Here is a 26,124-nt window from a genome sequence, read left to right on the forward strand (position 1 = left end):
AACTCAGCACTGAGATGAAATAGGTTACAGTAATATATGAGCAATAACAATCTCATGTCACTTCCAGAAACTGACCAAGAACAAGTGGGCGTGTTAACCCATCCGCTCCTCAACCACTCTCCAACTCTCAAACTGACTCTCTCTCTCTCCCTCTTTCTCTCCGTTTCTCTCATCCCGCTGCTCTTTCCAGTCATTCAGTGAACTTGTTCAGTCCAAGACTTAAAATTTGCTGCCTGTTTTTCCTCGATTGTAAACACGAGTATAACATGTTCTGCAGGGCGGTGCAGTGTGAAAGTTGCCGTCACTTGTAGATTTTCTTCCATTTTGTAAAGGGCTGGCTCAGTGCGCGCGCTCTCTCGGTGCGCCTTAATTAGCGCGCGCGCTGTCGTGTAGAAGAGGCGGCCCGTCGCTGCGGCGCCGCTCACAGCAAACTTGCGCGCCTGAAACTTTTGGCAAACACCGTCAAATGCTTGTCGCTTAGCTAAAACAGTCTGAGGTTTATGGTGCTCCAGAACTATCACAATGTCTGACGAGGGAGAGGAAAGTGACAGCGGCGAGAGAGCGCGTATCTCCGAGTCCCCCTCCCCGTCGCCGTCTGTCCATCTTCCCGGAGAATCTCCTACCTCTCAGCGTCCCCTAGACCTCTTCTCCTCCGCCTCTCCGCTTCTGGGGGACACAGACCCGCCTTACCTCGCCTCTCCGGAGTGTCTTCGCACGTCTTCAGAGAACCGAGAACCCGGGGACTCCCCGCACTTTATATCGCCAAAGTTACGCCAGCTCACCGGAGACAGTGGCTCTCCGTTTTGTTCTCGGCGCAGTGTGCGGATAGATGCGGTGCACGACGGATACGATGACCCGTTCCCCAAGTGGAGAGGACGAGGCGCGGACAACGTTGAGCGCTTTCAGCACCGTGGACAGAGACTCCACCGGGCTCCGGAGCTCTCAGACTACGGGAACCACTACTCTGTGGAGCACATAGATACGGAGTTCAACTCCGAAACCCGGCAATCGTGAGTCATCCTTTTGTTTTTGTTTTTTTTGTTTTTTTTTTTTACTAACCCACAACTTTAGCTATACCCATCCAGAGACATAATGCGTAAATAAAACGACTCTGTGTGCTTATTTAGAAACTCTGCAATTTGCAGTTATGCAACGAGGATGCAGGGCACTGGTCTGAATATGGCAAAGCTTTTCTGTGTTGCGAGAATTTAATCAAGAGCAACTAATCCACCTGTGATGTCAACAAGTAGAGGTCAGATTTGGAGAGACTAAAGCAGCAAGGATTTTCTCTGAGCCTGCTGCATTCACCTTTCCATGCAGCTGGCAGTGATTCCCACTCAGCTGTAGTTTACAGGATGTTCATCTAGGGGTCTGACTGTGACATACATCACGTTACAGTCAGTGGAAGGTCACCATATGTTTTGCTGCCCTGCATTTTTAAATTGCATTTGCAAGTGCAAACTGATGTCCCCTTGTTAATGGAGAATTCTTATTAGATGTATGATTTTAACTTTTTTTTTTTTGTTTTTATTTTTTACTTGTGCTAAAATGCCGTGTGTGTATCGTAAATATGTGCCAGGTTGACTGAGCTTGGCTTTTGTCCTGTGTTCCTTTATAGTGGATGTATGTACAAAATGTATTTGTAAGGAAGTAGAAGGTGTGTGAGTCTGAATGAATTCATATGTCTTTGGGCGGTTTTCCAATCCATTTCGTCCTTGTTTTGAGAGAGAGCATCTTGACTGGTTTCGGTGCATGAATGCCTAAGCAGCAGTCAACAGGGATTGTGTGTGTGTGTGTGTTAGTCTAAGTAAGAATGAGACCAGGGCAAAATCATGCAAAACTAAGCTGTACTTGGTTTGCACCATACATCCCCACAATGTAATACTGAGGCCCATAAAACATGCATACACAAATAAAACCCTGATTAAGAACCTTCAGGTCATTTTGCAAATGCAGTGTCTCATATATCAAATTTTCTTTACAGCAATCTTGTATATTGAAGTACACAACCATGACATAAGAGACATCTTGGTGGCTGTTGTCCATTGCACCCATGTAGGAAACAACCACAGAGTCAAAATAAAACATGAATGATGACTCTTTATGTATATTCATGAAGCCCTGCCAGCTAGGCTGTGACTATCAGATATAGACGGTGGCAGACCTCTGTGTTGGTCTTTGATCTTCCCTGGTCTGTCTCTTTGATATACCAGTGTTCAACTTAAAAGGCCTTGCATGGCAAAGAAACGTGTGTCCTGTCACTGATGCCTGACTAGGCTAAGTGTTGGTTGCCTCTGAAAGAAACTGTGAACATGCCTGTTTCTTATTACTAGTTTAAGATGGTGAGCTCTTAAATTTTGAGTTTAAAAATTGCCAATTTATTGCTGGAAAGAGTGTCTATGTGTATGTGTTTGATAAGGAAAATGGGGAGAAGGGTAAAGAGAGTGCAAGGCTTGAAATGTTCTGCTCATGTCTGTGCAGTGATAAAGTGAATTCCTTTGTCAGCTCTGTAAATATTCCTGCTGAGTCAAGATGTTTTTTTCACTCATTGTCCTCAAAATCCTGAATCTCCCTCTCTTATATGTGTTTCTGTTGTTTAGCCTACATGACATCTTCCATTGCTCTTGGAGTAAATCTTCCACCAGCCAAACGGTTTTGAGCACACTCTGCTTGGTAAATGCAATGAAATGATTGTGTGCAAAAAAAAAAACACCTATCTCAACTTTATTAAAAGAAGCATTTTATTATGGCTATCCCAAGCAGGCCATTTATTTTTTAGATTGATTTGGTAATCATTCGCAGTGAATATTGGCCATATGCATATATGTAGATGTAATATACCAAATACAGTTATATACTACATTATTTAATATTTGCAGTGAACCATAAAGTTTCAGACATCAGCGAGCTCCAAAAGCATCTAAGCACACCACGTGTTACTGAAATTGTGTTCATGTAGAGCTAATTTTAAGGTTTTTTTCTTTGATGAAATGACCAGACTATCTCAGCAAGAGGCTTGACATCTTACTTGCCACTATAATGTAATCCAAATTATATGTCAAAGACTTTTAGCTTGAGCTTGATAAAGCTTGAGCTTGGATAAATAGGGGACAAGCCATATCCAGTGATGTGTTGGAGTTATAGCAATAGCTGCAATCACCAGAAACTGTGATTCAGGATAGTTTCTCCCTTTTCTGACATTTTGGTTTTTTTTAATGGAAGTAGGAACTGCTGGTGTGCACACTCTCTTGAGTAATCTGAAGAAGCCTCTGACTTGGATGTTGCATCAATACTAGAGCAGGTTCAATTTAGTAACAGCCAAAATAACAAGTAAATAACACCAAATAAAAATGTTAACAGTGGCTTTTGTTTTTTTGTTTTATTTATTTATTTTAGTGGACCTGTGGTAATTAGAATGAGATCACTTAACCTTAGTGCTGTTGATGAAAACTAGACTAGCAACAATGAGCTTCATTCATTCAGCAAGGTTGACATTAGTAAAACACACAAAAGCTATACTAGTTCAAATATCAAGGCTGAATTTTGTTAACTGAAATTCAATTCAATGTTGTAATTTAATAAAAGGAAATATAATAGAATTGAAGTTTTAAAATGATATTTGACCAATAAAGATGTGTGGTGTTGAGGTAAAACTGGCTGATATTACAAGATCTGTTTAGATGGAAATTAGGTGATGTAACGAAATTACGTTCATCCAGCAGTTTATTTTTTTCAGCGTAACAATGTTGTCTTTATTAGACAACATTGTATTAGTATTAGTGATGTTAAACCTACACCCCATACACAGAAACAGACGCTGATGGCTTTTTCTGTGTAAAAATTACCTTGGAGGCAAGAAAAGTAGTTTAATGAATTCTACAGTATTACTTTAGGAAGAATACTAGATAATGTGTGAATAGAGTCACACTATGTATGTAAGCAGACATAAAAATACACAATTTCTTCTTCACTCACTGTATCTTTTCTTTTTCTCTCCCACATATAAACACACACACACACACACACACACACAAACCTTTTCTCTATACATCTCCATTGTGTCTCTCCTATCTGTGTCACTATAATTCCACGTAGAAAGGATGCAGGTAAATTCTGTTTCAGATCAGAATCACAAACACTGATAGATGGAGAGGAGGACAGAGTGAGATGGAAAATGACAATTCATTACTTGACTATAAGGTTATCTAAATGGGCTGGCAGCCAGACTGTCCCTTCATTTATGAAGAGTCCTTCCAATGATTCTGTAAATGTCGGTAAGAGAGATAGATTATGTAGAGGTAAGGTTTTTGGGGGTGGGGATTTTTGGTGCACCTTACTGCATAATGCATTGTATTAAATCAACAACACATCGTATGGTCTTTCTGACACCGTCAACAAAAATCAAATTTTGAAAGCTTCATAAATTTTGAATTTACTATAGGGCTACTGAAAAGTTTCCATCACATTCTATAGAGGATGTTTGTCATATTTACATTGTTTATGCACATACACATCTGTATTCTTTTGTTCATTTGTGGTCTGAAGTTCTGTGTGTGTGTGTGTGTGTGTGTGTGTGTGTGTGTCTGTATATGTGTGTGTGTGTGAGAGAGAGAGGGATAGAAAGGAATACTGACATCTACAGTACCACTCTCTGGCAGCCTAAGGCATTCACAGCTGACAAACAACAACATTCATCTATCACACACTCACAACCACACACACACACACACACACACACACACACACACACACTCCCACAGTGATATGCCACAGTGAGATCTCTTCATCTTCTCATCTCCACATCCTTTGACACCCCCGGGGAATATTTTCACCATAAAGAGGTTTCCATTTTCACCCTTTCCTTCAATGTCCAGCCTTTTGTTCATATACACAGACTTACACAAACACACACAAAGTAATACAAATAGTCATAACTTTATGTGGATTCTTTTCTATTTTAGCAGGTCTTATACTGTAGCAAAACAGAACCTCATGTCATTTCTAAGGTCACTGCACTAATGTAAAAGTGGAGATTGAAATTGAAAATCTTTGTGTGGACAATACTAGCCAATTATGTTTTTACTGTATTCAAGTTAGGAAGTAGTGAAGTAGTGTGATTATTTTCAGTGTACTCAGTATGAATTCCTATTGTGTTCTGAGTGACATATCATATTAGTATTATATAATTTAAATCCCAAGCCTGAGTAAGTTATTTCAAAGTGGAAAATCAAACTGTTCTGGGTAATAATTTTCCCTCCACAGCTGATTTGCTATTCCTACATTTCATTTCAAAGTGTATCTGAATCCACTATCTCTTGCTCTGCTCCCAGAGTGTCACTCAGCCTGTTACCTTTCATTTTTCTAGGTCTGAGAGACGTTAAGACTTTTTTTACTTTGTTGGGTCAGAGTGTCAGACCACACAGAAGATGCAGACATTATGAAAAATCATTCTGTTTCTCAAACTCAATAGGCAACAACAATGACCATTGTGAACAAGTGAAAAGTGTTTCGCCATAACTGGCATGATTACAAGGGGTCTGTGCAAGGTACAGCTATAGTAGTTATATTTGACAAGCCCCTATTGATGGAAGATTTTTTTTTTTTTCCTGTTCTGTCCTGCTGGGATGTGATGTGTGTTCCTGGAAATAAGGCTTTATTTACGAAGAAAAACAAATGCATTCTGTACAGAGCAGGAGGTACATGTCCATGCCTGTGTGCACGCATGCCGTGATAGATTCACCACTGACCTAAGAGTCACTTTGGATGACCACTGATTCATATTGTGAGTTTATCAGTTAAGGTGACAGCTTCATTTCTCTTGTTCCAATCCGAGTTGTTGACCTGAGATGGCCCTGTGATGAGCTTTGACCCTGGTAGCAGTTCATTGATCTGCCCATGGAGATACAGTATATCACTAATGTCTTGGTAGCGCTTTCTCTGAGGTCAGTGCAGAACTCTGTATTAGACACTACTGACATTTCTGACCAGTCCCTGTCCCCAGAGGGTAGCCACATGCTGTGAGAGTAATGACTTTGTTTGCTTTGTTATAATATGGTCAATTTTATTTAACAAAGGGTATTGTGTCCTCACCATGCTCTCTACTTCATCACTCTTTCTGAACCTTAGATGATTTATTTCTGTGCTACCTCCATCTCCATCTCACTATTTCCTCCCTCTTTACTGTCTCCAGGATGGAAGCCATGCATCGCCGGCACACCACGCTGAGGGAAAAGGGTCGTCGGCAGGCAGTGCGGGGTCCAGCCTACATGTTCAATGAACGTGGCTCGCCCCTCACTGCAGAGGAGGAGCGTTTCCTGGATGCTGCTGAATATGGAAATATTCCAGTGGTCCGCAAAATGCTGGAAGAATCCAAAACCCTTAACTTCAATTGTGTTGACTACATGGGCCAGAATGCTTTACAGCTGGCAGTGGGCAATGAGCACTTAGAAGTTACAGAGCTGCTGCTAAAGAAAGATGGGTTGGCTCGGATTGGGGATGGCCTGCTTTTGGCTATCTCCAAGGGTTATGTTCGAATAGTTGAGGCCATTCTTGGCCACCCTGCCTTTGGTGGGGGTCTCCGACTAGCTTTGAGCCCACTGGAGCAGGAGATGCGTGATGATGATTTTTACGCTTATGACGAGGATGGAACACGTTTTTCACACGATGTCACACCCATCATCCTGGCTGCTCACTGCCAGGAGTACGAGATTGTCCACATCCTTTTGACCAAGGGAGCCCGCATAGAAAGGCCGCATGACTACTTTTGCAAGTGTTCAGAATGTGTGGAGAAGCAGAAGAAAGACTCCTTCAGTCATTCACGCTCCAGGATGAATGCTTACAAAGGCCTGGCCAGTGCAGCTTACCTTTCACTCAGCAGTGAAGACCCTGTACTGACTGCCCTGGAGCTCAGCAATGAACTGGCAAGACTTGCCAACATTGAGACAGAGTTTAAGGTGAGGGGATCTCTTATAACACCTATATTTACATAATGAAATTTAATCTAGGTTGTGAGAATAACTTTAACTGGCTGAGGATTAAAACGTGGTTATGGTTAGTATTGGGCTAATGATTAGGGTTAGGCATTTAGTTATGATGTTTAGGGTAAAGAGCGTTATTTCATTATTGAGTGTCACATAGTGTGTGTATATGTATGTGTGTCTGTGTTTGTGTTGGAGAAAATTAAATTACTCGTGTAATAGTTAATGATGTTGTTTGAAGTCGCTGGATCTAAGGTCTGTACTTACTTTGTGTGTGGGACTGCTCTGAGTCAAAGATGTAAAGCCCTTAGATCTAGCAACTTCAAACAACATCATTAACTATTACACAGAAGCACTGTAATTTTCTCTAACACATAAACAGACACAAATTATACACCCACAGACACTACAGTATCTTAAAGCTTAAATTGTTTTACCAAGAATCAAACCTACCTGGAATTGCCAGTATCTGCTGTGAAGCAGATTGATTGGCTCAGGCTGGGGGCACAGCATGCCTCCCCACTTATACTGTGTAGAGAGTTTGGACAGGTTTTATTGCCAACTTGAGGTGGATAGGGAGACAATTCCCTCCTCCTGTGCCAGCTAGCATGCTTGTCCCAAATCAGCTAACCTGTGATACTCCAGGACGGATAAACACTATAACAGACATCTATCCACCAATTAGTAATCCTATAGAGGGTCACAGGGGAGCCAATCCTAGCTGACATTGCGCATTGACATTGGGTGACTGGACAGCTCACAAATATGTAACAAGGCTGACATATACAATTCATGCCTATGGGCAATTTAGAGTCACCAATTAACCTAACCTTCAATTTTTTGGACTGTATCTGGAGAAAACCCACACAAGCATGCAAACTCCACAGAGATGGTCTTACCAGCTGGCAGATTAGAACCTAGAAACTTTCTTGCTGTCAGGCACCAACACTAAGTACAGCACTGAGGGTCACGTTACTAGTTTACAATTTGACAGTCTAGTAGACAGTCTACAGGGTCATCAGTTGGCCACCCTCTCAATAACTGGTGTATTGCTGAGCGAGCTCACCAAGAGAGCTCAACTGTGTGTTCCCGCATCCAGTCATGTGCTGGACCAAACAACAAATAGTCATTTAATCAACATCTTGTGTGCACCACCATACATGAGCTAAGCAATATTCACCAAACATGAATGCACTAAACAAACAGCGATGCTACTTCAGCCACTTCATCTTAACGAGCAGCATACAATACACTTTAAGCTAAAGGACATCACGTTTTTTTTTTTTTGTCCAGATTTTCCAGTGTGGTTTCTGTAATTAGCTTCTCTTAACAGTTTTATGCTATGTACTGTCTACAGTGTATATAGTGTAAGGCCACTGCTCAGTTGTAACTAAATTTTAATGACCATTTAGAAAATTGCAGGTATGTTTCATTTTGAAGTGACTGACACTGCACAGCTCTCATTAATTATATAGTGATTTGTATTTATCAATCAGATCATTAATGCAAACAATATAATCATATACAGTAAGTGAACCAATCAGATAACAGCAGCCTGATATCATTACAGATTCTGTTGCTCTGCTTATTGGTATTCCTTTGTCTGTCCATGTGTTGCTGCATTTTCCCCCTAATGCCCTGTTCATTACTGTCTGTCCTTTCCTCCCTTTCTGCCCACCTGAGTGTTTGTCATTCAGCATTTCTGCTTGTCATGCTCTTCCCCGTCTCTAGACACGTTAATGAGAAGGGCTCACCTGAGGGACCAGAATTGTGTTGAAGCTCATCTGTCTCATTACCATCTCATTATCACCCCTGTGTTTTCCCTCTTTATTTGTCTCACTTCACATCATCCTCTCATTACAATAAAATATTAAATAATATTAAAACACTTTGACAATAGACTTAGACAGACCTGTTTCATATGGGCAAATCAAATAGAGGGAATAAAAGTTAGGACATAGATTGAAGCATCATGTCAGTGACAGTTTAATTAAGAGTATAAATTCACATCAATGCACCCACAAATAAATAGCAAAAGAATGTTGCAGGCAAATGAACGTGGATGTTAAGAATGATGGTTTTAAAATACTATTAAAAAATCTACTCTGTAAATGTTTTATGAGGAGCAAAATGTATCTAACACATTTGTTATTCCATTATTTTGTTGCAAAAAACAGAAACTCTTACAGTAGAATTCAACATGTCACAGATTCCTGTGAGCACATAAACGTATATTAGACAACCACAGAGCTAAAGCAGTGTTCTTCTTTTATAAAGATTTTTATTTTGTTCATTGTATAGGAATCAGCTCGTGTACGTGTGCCTACAGAAAATATTCAAATATGTATATACAGTACTTGATTATTGTATATGAACAATAGTTAATTATTGTATTGATTATTAATATATGTTTTCACACACTCACAGTGCAAGCAAACAACACTATCTCAACCCCTGGTATGAATACAAAACCTGCCGCAATACAGATATTAGATTGCTGCTACTGGTATATGTTGGATGTATATGAAGGGAACACTACAGGCAAATCCGCAGTAACAGCCCTATCATTTATCTTCCTCTATCTTACCTTCTCAAGACAGCCCATCAGTCCCTCACAAGAGCCACTGGACACACACAGATAGCCAAATATGCACTTACCCTCCATATACCCTTGGGGAAGACACAAAGAGAAAAAGTAAGGTGGGGGAGTCATTTAATTTTTAATGACATTGTATTCAGGTGCATCATGTTAATTTGTGTTTCATTTGGTTTCTTTTAATATCGTGAGAAATTGAGAAAGATAAAAGAGGTGTGTTGTTGGTGGTGGACATCTCTCTCTCTACTCTTCATTCCTTTCTTTATGTCCCCCTCCCTCTCTCCAGTTTTGAGGCTTACTCCATGTCCTGCTCAGTTCACTCATCTGTAACAATTCTCACCCTGCTTTGCCTGCTCGGTCTCCATTTGCAATCTCCTTTCCTTTATCTCAGCCCCTGAGGCAAAAGCACATACCTTGGGTTATGATTGGATTTTTTCAAATCCAATGTCTGTGTCTGTGTGCTCTTGATGTTTGTCTTATGATACAAATATCATTGATTAAGGCAACATGTTGGTAGTACTACTACTGCAGTCTTGCCTTTACCCAAATGTAAACAGATTGTATTTGATTTCTCTCTTTCTATTAGCAGCCTAAAGGTAAATACATGTCTTTCCTCTCCAGAGGCCAGTAGGTGCATGCTGCCATCGCTTGATGCCCAGGAATCCTTTTTTTTTTTTCAATTTTCAGATAGTAAGGAGCCTTTTCACCATCCTTATCTAACGTGTTATTTAATTATTTTTCCAAAGACAATTCAAAGTCTGACAAGCCAGATATTAAAATGTATCATATCTGTTAAAAGTGTGAACATACTGCAACTCCACAAAACTGATTACACCTTTGTCCAAGTCATTCCATAAAGGAACTCCCTTACTAACAAAAAGAGCAAACACTTGAATACCCAAAAATGGGTTTTATCAATACAGTGTAAGGGTATGCCCGGACACAGCACAAGCACAAAGAATCCATAATGAAAATTATTCCTTAGGGACTCTAAACCTACCAGAAGCCACAGCCTGGTGACTGCTGCCCTGCTCAACCAACTGTGGAGCAACAAAACAAGGCAGGAGGGTGAGAAGTGAACTGTGGAGTCCATAAAGCAGAGGAACAGAGGGTTGAAAATGGAAAGATTAGTCGAAGAGCCAGAGGAGAGAGGGTTGACAGGCCTGACAGGAACCGTGAACTGCAGTGATGAGGAAAAAGTTATATTTAGAGTTGAGGTTAAGGTCCCAATTGTAAAAACCCAATTTTTGCATTTGACAATGGCAGCCAGCTCTTTGAGTAATTTCCAAACTCACAGTTGAAGAATACAGAGGCACAAAAATCCAAAAAAATACGCTCATACTATAATTTCAATGCAGATTTAATTGATTACTTCTTCAGTTGATTCCTTGATTTGTAAATTGCCAATAAGTTAATACAAAATAAAGGTTCAGAATTACATGTGGCCTTTCTTCTTCTGTTTGTTTACCATTCAGCTGGGGCACATTTAGCAAATTATTACAATGGTGGCAAAATAAAGTGTGAATCAGTGTTTTCACTGACTACTATTATTCATATGTTCTTACGACTGCACCAATAACTTCTATACTTCTGTTAAATCAATCCTTGTTTTCCTCTTAGCAAAATAATTTGAATGAACATATTGTCCTTCAGAGTTTGCACTGTTCCTTCTCCTTCTTCTTATGTGTGGTACTTTTTTTTTTTTTTTTTTCCAGATGCCTTTTGTTTTACTTTTTGGTCTTTCATTTGAAGGCGATGTTTTGCTTTTATTCAAATTTCAGGCATTTCCATTAATTTTCTTTAATGTGCAGATTCAAACATTCCCATCCAGTCAAATGGATGGGAATGTACTAAATGAGAGTTTGAATAGAGCATTATGAAAACAAAGTGCATGTCTTATTTCAGCTTTTGCAAAGCTTTGGACTGTTCTTATTGGTGTACGTGTATATAGCACAGGAAAAGACGCAATAGTGGTGACATTATTTTTCTATGTCTAATTTACTGAGAATGACAAAAAGCTTGCACTGGTAAATATGTGCCTCAGTGTTTTATTTTAGTGTGTGCAGTGTGGTGTTTACATCTTTATTAATATATCAAATTAGCTTGGCAGTCTCAATAAAATAAGTGAAGTGGAACCCTCCATAGGCAAACAGTTTACAGAGATAACACAGCTCTGCTTTAGAAGCAGCGAGCTGGATTTGACATTTCAAGATGGAAAGGTCATGAACCATACTGTATCACTGTTTTTACACTCAAGCCATATTATAATTGCAAATGACTCTTGACATTTCTTAAGTTGTTAACCAAAAAAAAAGTGTGATGTCCAAGCTCATACAGGTGATCCCGCATTAGATTATACCAACAGCCAGAAATGGCAGGAGACTCGAGCCTTTACCTTCAAAGATAAAAAGATTTTTTTTAAAACAAGATTGTTTGATAGTTTGCTTGAGGTCAGGACGCTGAAATGCATGATGTGAGCCATTCCGAAGCTGGCACATGTTTGCTCATGCTGGATTTGTTGGGGTTATAAGTGAAATGCCTTAAGATGATTTTTATTGTGATTGGATGTTATATAATTAAATCAATCTCCTCTGTTCTCCCCTCCTCCCCACTCACCTGTGGACCTGTTGCACGTTGATGCAGAACGACTACCGGAAGCTGTCCATGCAGTGTAAGGACTTTGTGGTGGGTGTGTTGGACCTTTGTCGGGACACAGAGGAAGTGGAGGCTATTCTGAATGGTGACATAGATCAGTGCCCGCCGAGCCCCTACAATCGACCCTGCCTCAGCCGTGTCAAGCTAGCCATCAAGTACGAAGTCAAGAAGGTAAATATATATTGCAGTCATCAATAGCAAAATACAAGAGCCAAAACTCAGGGCTGACAAAAGCTGCCATGTTTGTAATTCAGGGTGGTGTGACAAAGCCTGGGTGGCAGATGGCTTATAGTGTTTGGATTTCCTCATTTGAGACAAGGGATTGCATCTCATCATATTTTCTTTTAACCATGACACAGATCTTTCCTAAACTTAACCATGCCTGATAGCGCTGTGGCATTCACATTGCATTATTTCTTCAGAGGTTAATTAGGTACAATATGCACCATAATCTAATAATGTGTCTTGGACTAACATAGGAGAATACTAGTATTTACTGCAGTGTTTTATATGTTTGTTTGTGTGTATGTGTATGAGTAAGCTACTGTCTGAGTATTTTGTGTTTGTGCTTGTGTATTTTGTGCTTACATAAAGTATCTTTGTGTGTTTTCATGTGTGTGGCCTCAGAGGCCTCTATGTGAACAAAGCCAGAAAGATAATCCCTGCTGAGTAAAGGTGTTGTTACTAAATGTCAAGCCAAATCCCTTTTCCCCATTTCACCTTAAAATACTCTTTCTCACTCACACACACACACACGCACACACACACATTCTGATTTGACCTTTATGTGCTGCATGTTTCTCCCATGTGTATGTGTGTGCACGTTAGTGTGGCAGCGTGTGTGTGTGTGTGTGTGTGTGTAGGTGTTGGGCAGTACGCAACCTGTCTGAGCTGTGTTTTTATCCTGTATCCTGAGCATGACCAATACTCGGGGAGCTAATTGCACAGGAGACAAGAGAGAAGGAGGGATAGATTGCCATGGAAACCAGGTGGAGCATGGCTGTGTGCAATGCATGGTGCTAAACACACACAGGCATCATGTCATTGGTCAGTGGGTTGATAGACAGGTCATTAGACATTGTGACACTATGTTAACTACAATACAATATGATGGTGGATGATTTCCCTCTGATATATAAATGATTGCACCTATACACATTATTTGTGTGCAATTTGATCAGCGGATGGCAGCAGCGATGTCGTCAGCTCAGATAAATGGTCCCTGAATGTAATTACTGAGTATGATTGGTGAAGGGGTGGGACAGCTGGATGAGAGAAGTAAACCAAAATGGCTAATGAGAATCAAGAGAGCAGGCCTGACCCAAGGTAGTCTGTTGTTCAGATCCCAGGTGTGAATGATAAACAAACACAGAGTTTGATTTTTACATAAGTTTACTGCCTACTGAGCATCGATTGCCCTGTTGTCGACATCCTTCCTCCAGCTGGAACAAAAACATCCACCCCCTCTGCCCCCAGCAGACCAGTGGTGGCTTTCATTTATCGTTTCCTTTCTTGGAGTGAAGTCACTAACAGATGCTGAAATATCAGGCCAAGGCTTATTTAATAAAGCACATATACTTAGTAATGAATGTGAAACACTCTTTCTTTTATTTACTGTATGCTAAATTGATTTTCCAACCGGGTTGTTGGCAATTTTTCTTTCTAAATTAAGCCAAGTGGCAGCTGTAAAGATGTTGTGAATTATATATTTTGATTGTAATGAATACAAAATAGATGCACTCTAAATCGATAAACATCCTGCACCTTCAGCTATTGAGGAATATCTTGAATATTAAAATACACTGGTGCGCCAGAAGCTGTCTGTGAATAATGTATATATTTGTATTTGATTTATTTTGTGCTGATTGTATCCATGCCTACCATGTCTACTTTTTATTATAAACAGTTATTGGTGTTCATTTATTACTAATCTTCGCACTGTCTTGGGAGTGTTGTGTTCTGGGTATGACACACTTGTGTAAGTATCTAAATCCTTTGCAGTAGCACTGTAAATGAGCTTTCAACAACAGATTCAAGGTTTATACTTAATATGCTGTTCACCTAAACCCAAAGGTGTGCCTCCACTGTCAGCCTATTAAATAAGCCACCTTTTTCCTGTAGATCACCACTGGACATTATTATACAGCTGACAGCTGTTAGTTATACAGCTGTGCTGCTTCTGAATGTGCTGCTAAAGTAAATACTTTACTCAGCCTCCAGGGAGACTGTAAAACATTTAGAAACAAATCTGACAGTCCTTACAAAGGTAAAGTGAGAAAGCAAATTAGTATAGCTTCTTTGAAAATATCCTATCCATTCTCTCTCCTGTCTTATATCTTCAACCTGTTGCATCCCATCTCCTGTCCTTTTTATTCTATATTGATTAAATTGCTGGTCCCTCTGTCTCTTTGTCCAGTTTGTTGCCCATCCCAACTGCCAGCAGCAGTTGCTCACTATCTGGTATGAGAACCTGCCAGGCCTGAGGCAACAGTCCATTGTTGTGAAGTGCTGGACTGTGCTGGGGGTCACCATAGGTTTGCCCTTTCTGGCTATCGCCTACTGGATAGTACCATGCAGCAAGGTATGAACACACACAGCCATGCCAAAGACATGTACACTATATTGTTCTCCAACTCTTTGTCTTGTCATCATCACTGATATGTGTTAAGGGAAATTGCTGCTGTGACTTCTGATAGGGTAGGATTGTCTAAATATATTCTATTTCAGACTATTACAGTATGCAGCTGCAGTGACAATGCTGAAATACTGAAATCCACAAGCAGACCTAGGCAGTGTAAAGGCACACTGCACACTAGAGAACATTTTTAAAAAAAAATTAAAATCAGGTTTATGCTCTGCACATACGATATTTATGACTTCTCAGACTCTATCTGTACATTCAGGTTCAGCTTTCATTATTCTAAACTGTTCTGCAGCATTCCCAGTTGTATTGAGGCTGCTAAGAAATACAATAAAGAAAAACGGTATCAAATCGTTAGGTAAAGTTCTCAAACTAATCTGCTATATACAACAGTTATTTTTTATGTGAATTTTTGTTCTGGATACATAATTTTGCAATATTTCATTCCCCTTCGTCCACCAATCTTTCAGTCTCCTTCATGTAATTTGGTTTGTTCTGCAGGGTCCCATGCATATGTGACAAATTAAATGTAATCAATCCAAGATCTGGAGAGACCAAAGTCCAGTGTGGCTGAAAATGTAAGAGATCTGATTTAAAGAGCACTATATAATTGCAATTTGCTTATAGTGCACTGAGAAAATTTGTCACATTTTACTAATTCTCTATCTTTCAAATTATAATCTGTGATGTAACACAATATAACATGTCAACACACAGTGGAGCTGAGCAAGTTTTTATTCAAATTGCTCAGCTTCGATAATCCTCTATCTCATCATCAGTTGGCGTGTGTATGTATGTGTGTATGTGCATGTCTCTGTGTTAATGTTAACAATACGCCTACTCCTAATGGTCTTGATATAGTATGCTCTTCCCCTGTGCCCTCCTTTGTTTTTACCATGTTTGAGCCATTGTCCCTATTTCCCTCTCAGTGGTTGTCCCCTCTGAACGTTATTCCATCCAAGGTGCTTAAACAGATTTTTAACACAGTGGGGCCATGTCTCTTCTTGTTCATAAACAACTGCCTCAGCTCAGGGTCTGTCCCAGATGTTTTCAAGCATGCTGGGGTCAGGCCTCTTCTCAAGAAATCTAATCTTGATCCTGCACTTCTGTCAAATTTTAGACCAGTATCCCAGCTACCGTTCCTATCTAAGGTTTTGAAAAGAGTTGTTTTCATCCAGCTGCGTTCTTTTCTGGAAAGTAATCATATTTTTGAAAAATTGCAATCTGGCTTTAGAACACGTCACAGCACTGAATCTGGCTCAGAATGATATCCTCCTGTCCCTTGATTCAAAGAAACCTGTGCTGCTAGTGATGCTGGACCTCACCGCAGCATTTGATACTGTGGACCACTCCATCTTCTTGACACGTTTATCACAGCAAGTTGGCCTCCAGGGACCTGTGCTACAGTGGTTTAGGTCCTATTTAACAAATAGAACTTTTTCTGTTATCATTTGTGACCTTTCCTCCTCTTCAGCTCCCCTGACCTCTGGTGTTACACAAGGTTTCATTTTGGGCCCTGTTCTGTTTTCTCTGTACATGTTACCTTTAGGGTTGATTAGTACAAAATACAATGTATCTTTTCATCTGTATCCAGATGATTTACAAATCTATCTGCTAGTGGTTTCTAATTCTTCCGACTCACTCATATCCATCCACAGGTGTTTGGATGACATCAAACTCTCGCTGTCACAAAATTTCCTTAGTTTGAGCTAGAGCAAAACAGAATACATTCTTTTTGGCACCTCCAGCCTCCCCAGTATTGCAGCTTATGGTCTTGATTCTCTGACCCCCTCACCTTAACCAAACGGTCAAAAATTTGGGGATGACCTTAGACAACAACTTAAATTCCCATAAACAAATTAACTCTGTTGTCAAGGCAAGCTAGGCCTCCTTGCTAAAGTTAAGCCCTTCCTGAGCCACGGTGACCTGGAGAAAGCCATTCACGCTTTTATTAGTTCCCGGTTGGATTATTGCAACGCTTTCTATGTTGGCATTAACCAAGCTTGTCTCCATCGCTTGCAACTTGTACAGAACGCTGTGGCCCGCTTACTGACTAACACTAAAAATGGTGCATATTGTCCTATCCTGTACTCCCTCCACTGGCTCCTATACAGTTCAGAATTCAGTTTAGGCTACTGTTGTTTTAGTGCAATTAATGGCCTGGCACCTTCATATTTATGTGAGATTTTAAGCTCCCACCAACCCAGCAGAGTTCTGCGTTCTGCTGGCCAACATCTGCTAGAGGTCCCATGGCCGAGGTGCAAACAGTAGGGGGATCGTTCATTTGCAGTGGCAGGTCCCAAACTCTGGAATACTCTGCCCATTGAGTTATGTACCATCACTGACCTGCCCCTGTGTAAAGATAAACTTAAGACTGACTTATTCAGAATGGCTTTTGGCTCATAGCATCACGCTTAGGTTGTTGTAAGGTGCTATATTAAAAAAGGTTGATTCAGTGTGCGTGCGTGCGTGCGTGCGTGCGTGTGTGTGTGTGTGACCTTTGAGTGGCTCATGTTAGTTATGACTGAGTCATTTTGTAAAGTAAAGAAGAGCATCTGATGTCAAGTGTGCGTAAGAAGATTGGGAGCAGTCACTCTGAGAGTGATTCCACCAGCAAGACATGGATTCAATCAGGAGACATTAGCTGCTTCAGATCTCGCTGTGTATCACAAAAACACCTGTTTATGTTAATGTGAGTGTGTGTGAGTGTGTGTGAGTGTGTGTGAGTGTGTGTGAGTGTGTGTGAGTGTGTGTGAGTGTGTGTGAGTGTGTGTGAGTGTGTGTGAGTGTGTATGAATGTAGCCATGCATGTGTGTATGATTACATTTGATTATGAATCAACCAACTGGATGAACTTGTGTTTCACAGTCTGCCATTTCCAGCTCTGTGTCACAGCTGAGAGAGCAGGAAAAAAGGCAGTAGTGTGGAGAAATAACAAAGCACATTGTAACTTTGTATAATGTAATAATATATTAGTTGAGAGAAAATTGATATTTCATCATGCTTAATAATAATGTGACAGAAGCTCAACAGATTAAAAAAAGGTGTATTAAAAAGCTTTAATGTGTTTCAGTTAATTGTGTGTAGTGTGCACTCCTACACTTGCCACTAATTATTGCACTAATCATGGAATTTTGTTCTGCTCATCTCATCAATTGCTCATCTCTTACAGCTCATAATGTTTTCCATTTTTACGGAATCACACCATTATCAGAAATCCAAACTATATTACATTTCATATCAGCTGGGAGAGATAAAGAGGATATTGATCCTCTTGATGCTCAAAGATAAGTAGTAAGTCATCAAAGACTTAATACTTATGAGACAAAGAAAACATGAATATCATTGTTTTCAAAATCTCCTTTAGAAGAATAACATGAGATTGCCTTGGAAGCGATGGAAATGTTTGTTGATTTGACACATTTCACAATACTTCATACCTTCTTTCTACAAGCTAAAAAAATAGTTAGTCCACTTACAAATTCCAGTCCACTCCTTTACATAGTAATCAGTCTCACATTTGGTTCTAAACGTCTGTCCATGTCTACTAACTCATTTAGCTTACAAAAATGCCAGACCAGGCTTAAAATACTTGTAAACAAGGGATTAATTTCCTGTGCACATGCAGTGCTTTGTGGCACATATTAATTCAGACTGGATCCAGTGCTGGTGTGGTTTGTGAAACACATCACACATATACACACAAAGCTGATCCAAATAAAAGCCTGCATTGGATAAATGTCGCCCTGAAAAACAAAGCAGCCCCAGTGTGCTAGAGGTGTGGAGGTTCCTTTAACATCCCCTGTTTTGCATTTCATAACACAAGTATGCATGAGGAAAAATGACAAAATACAAATACATAATAGATAAAGATACAAATGATACATGTTGCTTCTACAAAGCCATTAGCTAGTCGTTCTTTTCTTGACTTTGCTGCAGTCTTTTGCCTGTTTAATTTGTTAAAATGAGTCTCAGCATGCCCATTGTAATTTTAATTTTGTTCACATCTCAGGATTTCTTTGGCTCCTACACTTTGTCTCTGTTTTTTTCTTGATCTTTTTATTTGTCCTTTCTGCTGTTTGTTCCTGGGAGGTTGAAACCCAGGTCACTACAAGGAAAAGTGTCCAATCAATACACACAGGACAGGGACACAATCCATTCATCATTGATGGAAATATTGGATACTATTGAATACTCTTGCAGTCCCTTAATCTTTGTCAGTACGGATGTAAAAAGTATTTAACATACACAGTATTGGGCTGAGTAAGAATCAAAAGGCTTTTTGTTGGAAGCATCAGTGCTGCTGCAGTTCTACAACGTTCTACAATTTTGATGCCTGATTAATTAAAGTCATTGCTACATGGCATTGTGTATATCTGTGTCACAGAGTGAGTGGAGAGATGGAACAATAAGAACAGAGTTTGAAAAAGTACACATTCAAAGGAGTCCCCATAACCTATTGTCATTTAAACATGAAAGTGTCCAGTCTTTGCTCATAACAGAGTTATCAAAATGGATACCTGTCTGCTCTACGTTTACATCAGGCTTGATTCTCATAGGTGACAATGTTAGAGAACAATAGAGGACGCAGCAGCTTCATTCTGCCCTCTGAGATTTCTATTTCACAAACCTCCTTTATTTAGTTTGGATGCACCTGATACCAGGCTCCACCATTTTGCTGGAAGAGAGAAGATCAGGTCTTGTCACACTCGGATGAAGAAACCCATGGGATTTGTCTTCACATATAGGTCTGATCTGGGATGACCATCTCATTTAAGCTGAGGGGTAAAATCCATCAGCGATACTGAGCACCAGCAGTGAAACCATCCCAGTGGCAGGAGGAGGTTTAGAAGAGGTTTTGCAAGGTTAAGATTTACCATAAAACCTCTTCCCACATGGTTTAATAGTGTGTGTGGCATGTGAACAGCCATTGTATTGCATCTGATGTGTTACTGTGCATGCAGAGAGAAGAGATATCCTGTGGGTAGTTAATATTGAACACAGCAGGTTTAGAGAGTAGCAAATGTTGGGATCAGATGTCTATATGGGTAGGGTGTGTGTGTGTGTGTGTGTGTGTGTATGCATGGATGTGCATTCACAGACACAAACTATGTTGATGCTTTTGTTTGCATTTGGTCTTCAGTCTCTGCTTGGTGGTTTAAACAAACCGTTACAGCTGATTGTCAACCAGTTACTGTGGCATCATGTTGTAGTGAAGCTGATCGGTGGTTAGGCACAAACATCTCTCTTGACCGTGACTCACTGACACTTAATTGGTTCGGCAGAATGTTGTTTTGGCAAACACAAGTGGACACAGCAGGCAACTGTTTGAGAAATAATGAAAATGTTTAACGGTGACAGGTAGAGAAGCTCTAAAATCTTTAGTGTCCAGCATGTAACACCAGACAAAAATAGTAAGTGGCTTGTGAACATGCAGCTTGTGAACATTTTAAACAAATATTGCTCATGTGTCTTTAAACTCCACACCTATTAATGTTTGTAAAACACAGATATATATTTATCTTATTTTCTCCACCTGTTTCCTTTCAGCTTGGTCAGATCCTGCGAAGCCCTTTTATGAAGTTCGTGGCGCATGCTGTCTCTTTCACCATCTTCCTGGGTCTGCTGGTTGTTAATGCCTCTGACCGCTTTGAGGGCGTCAAGAACCTGCCCAATGAGACCATCACAGACCACCCACGACAGGTATTCAGGGTCAAGACCACCCAGTTCTCCTGGACAGAGATGCTGATCATGAAATGGGTGTTGGGTGAGTCACCTTCTCCCATACACACACACACCCACACACACATTGTGGCACTGTTTAAAATTCTGCACAGTTGCAGCCTATTAAATTGCCAAAATGTAGATGTCAGATGGTCACTGAGGTAGTTTCTCCAAAATGACAAGAAATATGTTTCACTCAGTAGATATAGAACGAGTTTATAACCGTTTTTTTCTACAAATAGCCCCCTAAAATCAGGAAAGAACCTGACATGAAGTAGTAAACCTTTTTGCCCAGCTTTGATAAGAGCAATAATTATGGTTTAAAAACTGGCAGTGTAACAAGTCACTCTTTAATCTTCCAGATATCAAATAGCAGTGTCCTGGTGGGATGCAGCACGTCAGACTTGTTGAAGCAGTAGCTAAATATGTAGAAGATGTAAGAGATGGTGCCGGGGAAATATTAGAGAGGAAAGATGAGAGGTTGAGGGAGACAAATGAAAGTAAAAGGAGAGGTGGGCACACAAGAAGGCAGGCATGAAGAAACTGTGAGATACAAGTGGGTGACAGAAAGACAACGACCGACTCAACAGATAAATAGCCCATGGCAATATCTGTCAGACCAACAGCTGCTTCCCATCTGCTAATGCTCTTTCCATCTACACACAAACACGCACCTAGATATATGATACCGTTATGCGTGTGGTTTGTTTATGTTGGTGCGCATATGATTCTGTTTTTTTATTTGTTTGCATTAATGGATCCATTCTTTTCCCCTTCATGGTAATTTTTGGCATCAGGTGCTTGTGTGTCCTTGTGAGTGTGTATGTGTGTGAGTGCAGTAAGTGGCTCACATAGACCTTGGTAATTGCAATTCCAGCAGCATGCTTTGAATGCCCAGTAATTGTTACAGAGATGATACTGATCAGGGCTCCTTTTCAGTAAGTTATTTTCTCCTTGTTTTGGCTCCAACTGGAGAATGGCAGAGTGGATGCAGAGGAGGAATTAGGTTTTCTACTGAGAGAGAGTATGTATGTGTGTGTAAGAGAGAGCTATAAGTAGATGTGTCTGAGTGACTGAGTATAAATGATCACTTATAATTAAAAAGCTTATAATATAAACTTTAGTGGCAACATCTGTGTACAGATTGTGCAACTCTTGTGTGTGTGTCTGTGAATGTACCGTATAAATTTGCATGAGTGCCTGTGAGAGCCTCTTTATTGCAGTTGCATTTATCTCATTATCTCTCTATCTTTTTAGAGCACATCCATGTGCTGGCATGTATGTGTTTATCTTCTTCCTCAGGTATGATTTGGTCAGAATGTAAGGAGATCTGGAGCGATGGGCCCAGAGAGTACGTCATGCACCTTTGGAACGTTCTGGATTTTGGCATGTTGTCCATCTTTGTGGCGTCCTTCACAGCACGCTTTATGGCATTCCTCAAGGCGTCCAAAGCTCAGCAATATGTGGACATGCATGTACCAGACGAAGACCTCAGCAACGCTTCACTGCCTGATGAAGTTGCCTACTTCACTTATGGTAAGGGGGTACACCATTTGTGTCTGAGTTCCTGTATGTGTCACTCTTTTTCTCAACGATTTTGACCATCACTATTCATGTTTGCTATGCTGCTCTTCTGCTTCTTTCTGTTTTTGGCACCTTATGATTAAATATAAAATCTTTCATGAGCTGCTTGAAACATACTTGTGCTACATCAGTCAGATCAGAGTATTGTGTAAAAATGTCATGAATAACTAAATACATGAGCTGGGACACTGGAAGCTGAGAGTGTATTTGTCATTTACTGTAGATGAACATTGTCATCACCACATGCTCAGCCAAAGATGTTCACATATTTATGTCTGATTGCTTGATTCTTGGCTTGATAACTACACACCATGATACAGAAAGATGAGAAATGAGCAGCTCATACTATATTTAAGAAGAAAATGACAAGTAGCATAAGCTATCTTCCCTACTCTGCCTGGCTTCTTTGGAAATATAACGCACTCCACAGAACATATAAACCTTTACTTCACTTCCACAACCAAAACTCCTCTTCACCATGCTAAACCATAATGTTGCAGGCTACTGGACTCTACACTTCTTAGTGGCCTACTATAAGGAGCGTTCATCAGTGCTGTCATCTGGTGGTCTGATTCTGTCATGACACAACAGAGAATACATTGGTGTGTATTGTATATTACTGTAGTATCAGTTACAGTCCTCTACACCTCTATATCTACACTGAAAAGTGCACAAATTTAAATTTTATGTTATTTATGGTATTCACTTAATTGATATCCTTAATATCTATTTTTATTTATCAATTTAGCTTCTTCTGCATGTACATGTGCTGCTTTTTCTGCCCCTCCCTGTTTTTCTCTCTGTCCTAACTTCTATTTGGACCCACTCTCCCCTTATCTTTTCTCTTTGCTCCCATCCTCAGTGCTGTCCCTCCTCCCTCTTCTCTAACTTTCCTGCTTCTTTACTCACTTAATACATCTTCTTACTGTACCTTCTCCTCCACCATATCCCATTTTCCTTAAAGCCAAGATTATGCTATTTAGAAGCATGTCTTAGAAATACTGAGATCCAAAAGTGTTCTCTGTACACACTGTAGCCTACTATAAAAAGCAAGAATGTAATGATAAGTAATGTGCAGATAAATTATATATTATGATATATTTTCCAGACCAGTAGTCAGATTATACTTTATATATTCACTGTTACTACTCCCTAGCATTTTAGGCACTACATTAAGTTTATAACACTTTACAATGTAGCTATAAGTAGTTATATGCTAAATACAGGGTTAAGGCAAGCATAAAAGTAGGGTAAAAAATGTTAAACCAGGTTTGGAACAGGTTTCAGTTTCATGTCAGACAGAACAGAAACAGACACAACAGAATAGATAGATAGAAAATTAGACAGATTTTTACTAGTAACGGAGTATACTGCAGTACTTATATTTTATCCTAAGTAAAGGATCTCTCTTCCTCCATTATTCACAAGGACACTGCCATTGTGTATTCATATAATACAAAAAGCGCCTGCTCATTACTTTTCTCCTCCTCCAGCCAGGAACAAGTGGCGCCCGTCTGACCCACAGATCATCTCAGAAGGCCTGTACGCCATCGCTGTGGTGCTGAGTTTTTCACGCATCGCCTACATCCTGCCAGCCAATGAGAGCTTTGGTCCGCTGCAGATCTCTTTGGGGCGCACAGTGAAAGACATCTTCAAGTTCATGGTCATCTTCATCATGGTGTTTGTGGCCTTCATGATTGGCATGTTCAACCTGTATTCATACTACCTGGGAGCCAAGTACAATCCTGCCTTCACCACGTGAGTTATGCTTGGCTATACTGAATGGGTTAGTATGTACAAGGTGAATGTGTATGTTGTGTAACTGGACACTGGTTCTGTCTAAACATATGCACACATAAATCTACATCTTCCTTACTGACTCTTCCAAATATACATTAATACTCTCAGCGAGGTAAACATGGTTAAACTACATGATGATCCCTACAGGCTGCTCGTTAAGAAGAAAGGATTGCTTTCACTTCCTAAAAATCTCAAAAAAGTGGTGACTTGCTGTTATCTCACAACTTTAACAAAATGTAGGTGGGAAACTTGCCATTTCTCCTGCCTGCTTTTATGTTTCCTGTACTGTAGAAAACAGATCCACTCTGCTTTATCTGTACTATAAACAAAATCATTTTTGACCAGGATTAAAATGGATGTGAAAGTGAAATGGAAAGTGTCAGTGAGGGGTATCAGTGGCAGCTTCTTTCTAAGATGTAAGAAACGTGTGTCAGTAGTACAATGATAAGCTGGTAATGATTAGTCAAAATATCTAGGCCAATTGATTTTTTTTTTTTAAATCCATTTTACTTCAGATCAATATGGATTTGAAAGTAACTGGAGAGCAAGAGAGGTTTTGGAGATGTTTTGATAGTGTCTAAAAAGTTTTAAATACCAAACTATTCTGTAAAGTTTCTCCATGTCACAAGACCTTGCTCATCGTTTAATAAAGGGCCACAGTCAGTGAATTCTATCGACCATCTCTGATCCAAAGCAAGATTTAGCACATGAAGAAATTGTACGAAATGACAAAAGTCATTCATTTATTCACAACTAAAGGTCAGTAGTAGGCAGACTTCAATCAGCATAGTTTTTGCAGACCCTTCAAGAACAGGTCCATACTGGCCATTATGTAATCTCTTCTTAGCATGACTACACTGAACAAGAGGTGGGACAAAGTCCAGAGACCTTGTTGAGGCTTCAGCAGTCTGAGTTAGACAGATCAAGTGGGACAGGCTATTGTTGTATGTGATAATTGAAAATCATCCAACTGAAATAGCAAAGGGGGTGATAACAATGCTCAGTACTCTAAATGCACTTTACCTGCTAATGTGCTGCATTCAACTTAATTATCAGGGTCATTAATTTTAAAAGATGAAGTATGCATTTTAAACTAAAGAGCGGTGCACAAAACCACTCATCCAGTCATATATGCACTTGTTTTTAAACATTATCCTCATCAACAATTTTAGGGTAATATAATATTTTTATTGTAGCATTTATACATTTAAGTTGTTGTGTTATATATCACTTTGCTCATAAAGCAGTCACCACATCCCACAACACATCAGTCTGAGCAACAACAGCTTCCTTCTTCATTTTAGCTTATCCATAACTCTACATGCCATCATTTCACTTCAGAGTGACAGTGGATCTTTCACTGTCATTGTCTTATATATAGAAAAATTATCCATTTTGTGCCACTGACAGAATCTTTCAGTAAATCTGTTTATCATCATTCTTCTCAAAAATCTCTGTCTCTCTTTCATATATAGTTTGTGTGTATAATTTTTACAGAGGAAGACATTTGACAGATTTAAACAGATGCCATTATAGTGTCTCTGCTCAATCCAATAGAGCAATGCATGTTTTACAAATTAGTTTGTAATTATGTTGTCACATACTGTCCTTTTTCATTACTAACCAGAGTATTGTTATTGCAGTTTTTGTCTGGTACATTTAGCTTTATGCAGCTACTTATAAAAGAGCCTGAACTAAAGAAATCAAAAGGAGTCAGCTGTTTGTGAGTCAGGCCATCCAAAGTGAGGTATAGTTCTAATTTACAGCGAGGTATAAATTCTCCCTGTGCACTGTAGTTTTTGCTTAATTCCAGGTTTTCCATCTCTGTATTGCTATCAGTCTGACTTTAATCTGTGTGCTCAATTCTGAATAGAAGGCTGATATTAAGGATATCAACCATGGTATACCTCTGCCAGATTTCAACATCTGTGTTACCATAAGCATAAAGCTTGTGCTGTTGCTTGTTTGGAGTACTCTCGTTAAACTGCACAATAATTTGATGCACAGTTTGCTCACACAAAACAGGACTTTTACCTATAGAAAGTGCACCAAAGCAGAAGGATTAAAACGTAATAAAAGTTAGAATGATCAGAGCGTTGCCAGCATGGCATTGCTTCTACTTGCTTTGGCAAGCTAAACAATGACTG

General features: G+C 39.8%; 1 protein-coding gene across 1 annotated transcript in view; it reads left to right on the forward strand.

The window, feature by feature from the left end:
* The first annotated feature begins 522 nt into the window (after positions 1-522).
* Positions 523-26,124, forward strand: part of trpc7b (transient receptor potential cation channel, subfamily C, member 7b) — a 40,618-nt gene continuing 15,016 nt past the window's right edge. The window contains exons 1-7 of the mRNA XM_026330466.1: positions 523-1,010; positions 6,191-6,953; positions 12,217-12,399; positions 14,645-14,809; positions 20,420-20,636; positions 21,896-22,129; positions 23,671-23,935. Coding sequence (XP_026186251.1) covers positions 523-1,010; positions 6,191-6,953; positions 12,217-12,399; positions 14,645-14,809; positions 20,420-20,636; positions 21,896-22,129; positions 23,671-23,935 — 2,315 coding nt within the window. The remainder of the gene's footprint in view (positions 1,011-6,190; positions 6,954-12,216; positions 12,400-14,644; positions 14,810-20,419; positions 20,637-21,895; positions 22,130-23,670; positions 23,936-26,124) is intronic.

Source organism: Mastacembelus armatus, chromosome 10, assembly GCF_900324485.2.
Source record: "Mastacembelus armatus chromosome 10, fMasArm1.2, whole genome shotgun sequence".
NCBI classification, from domain to species: Eukaryota; Metazoa; Chordata; class Actinopteri; order Synbranchiformes; family Mastacembelidae; genus Mastacembelus; species Mastacembelus armatus.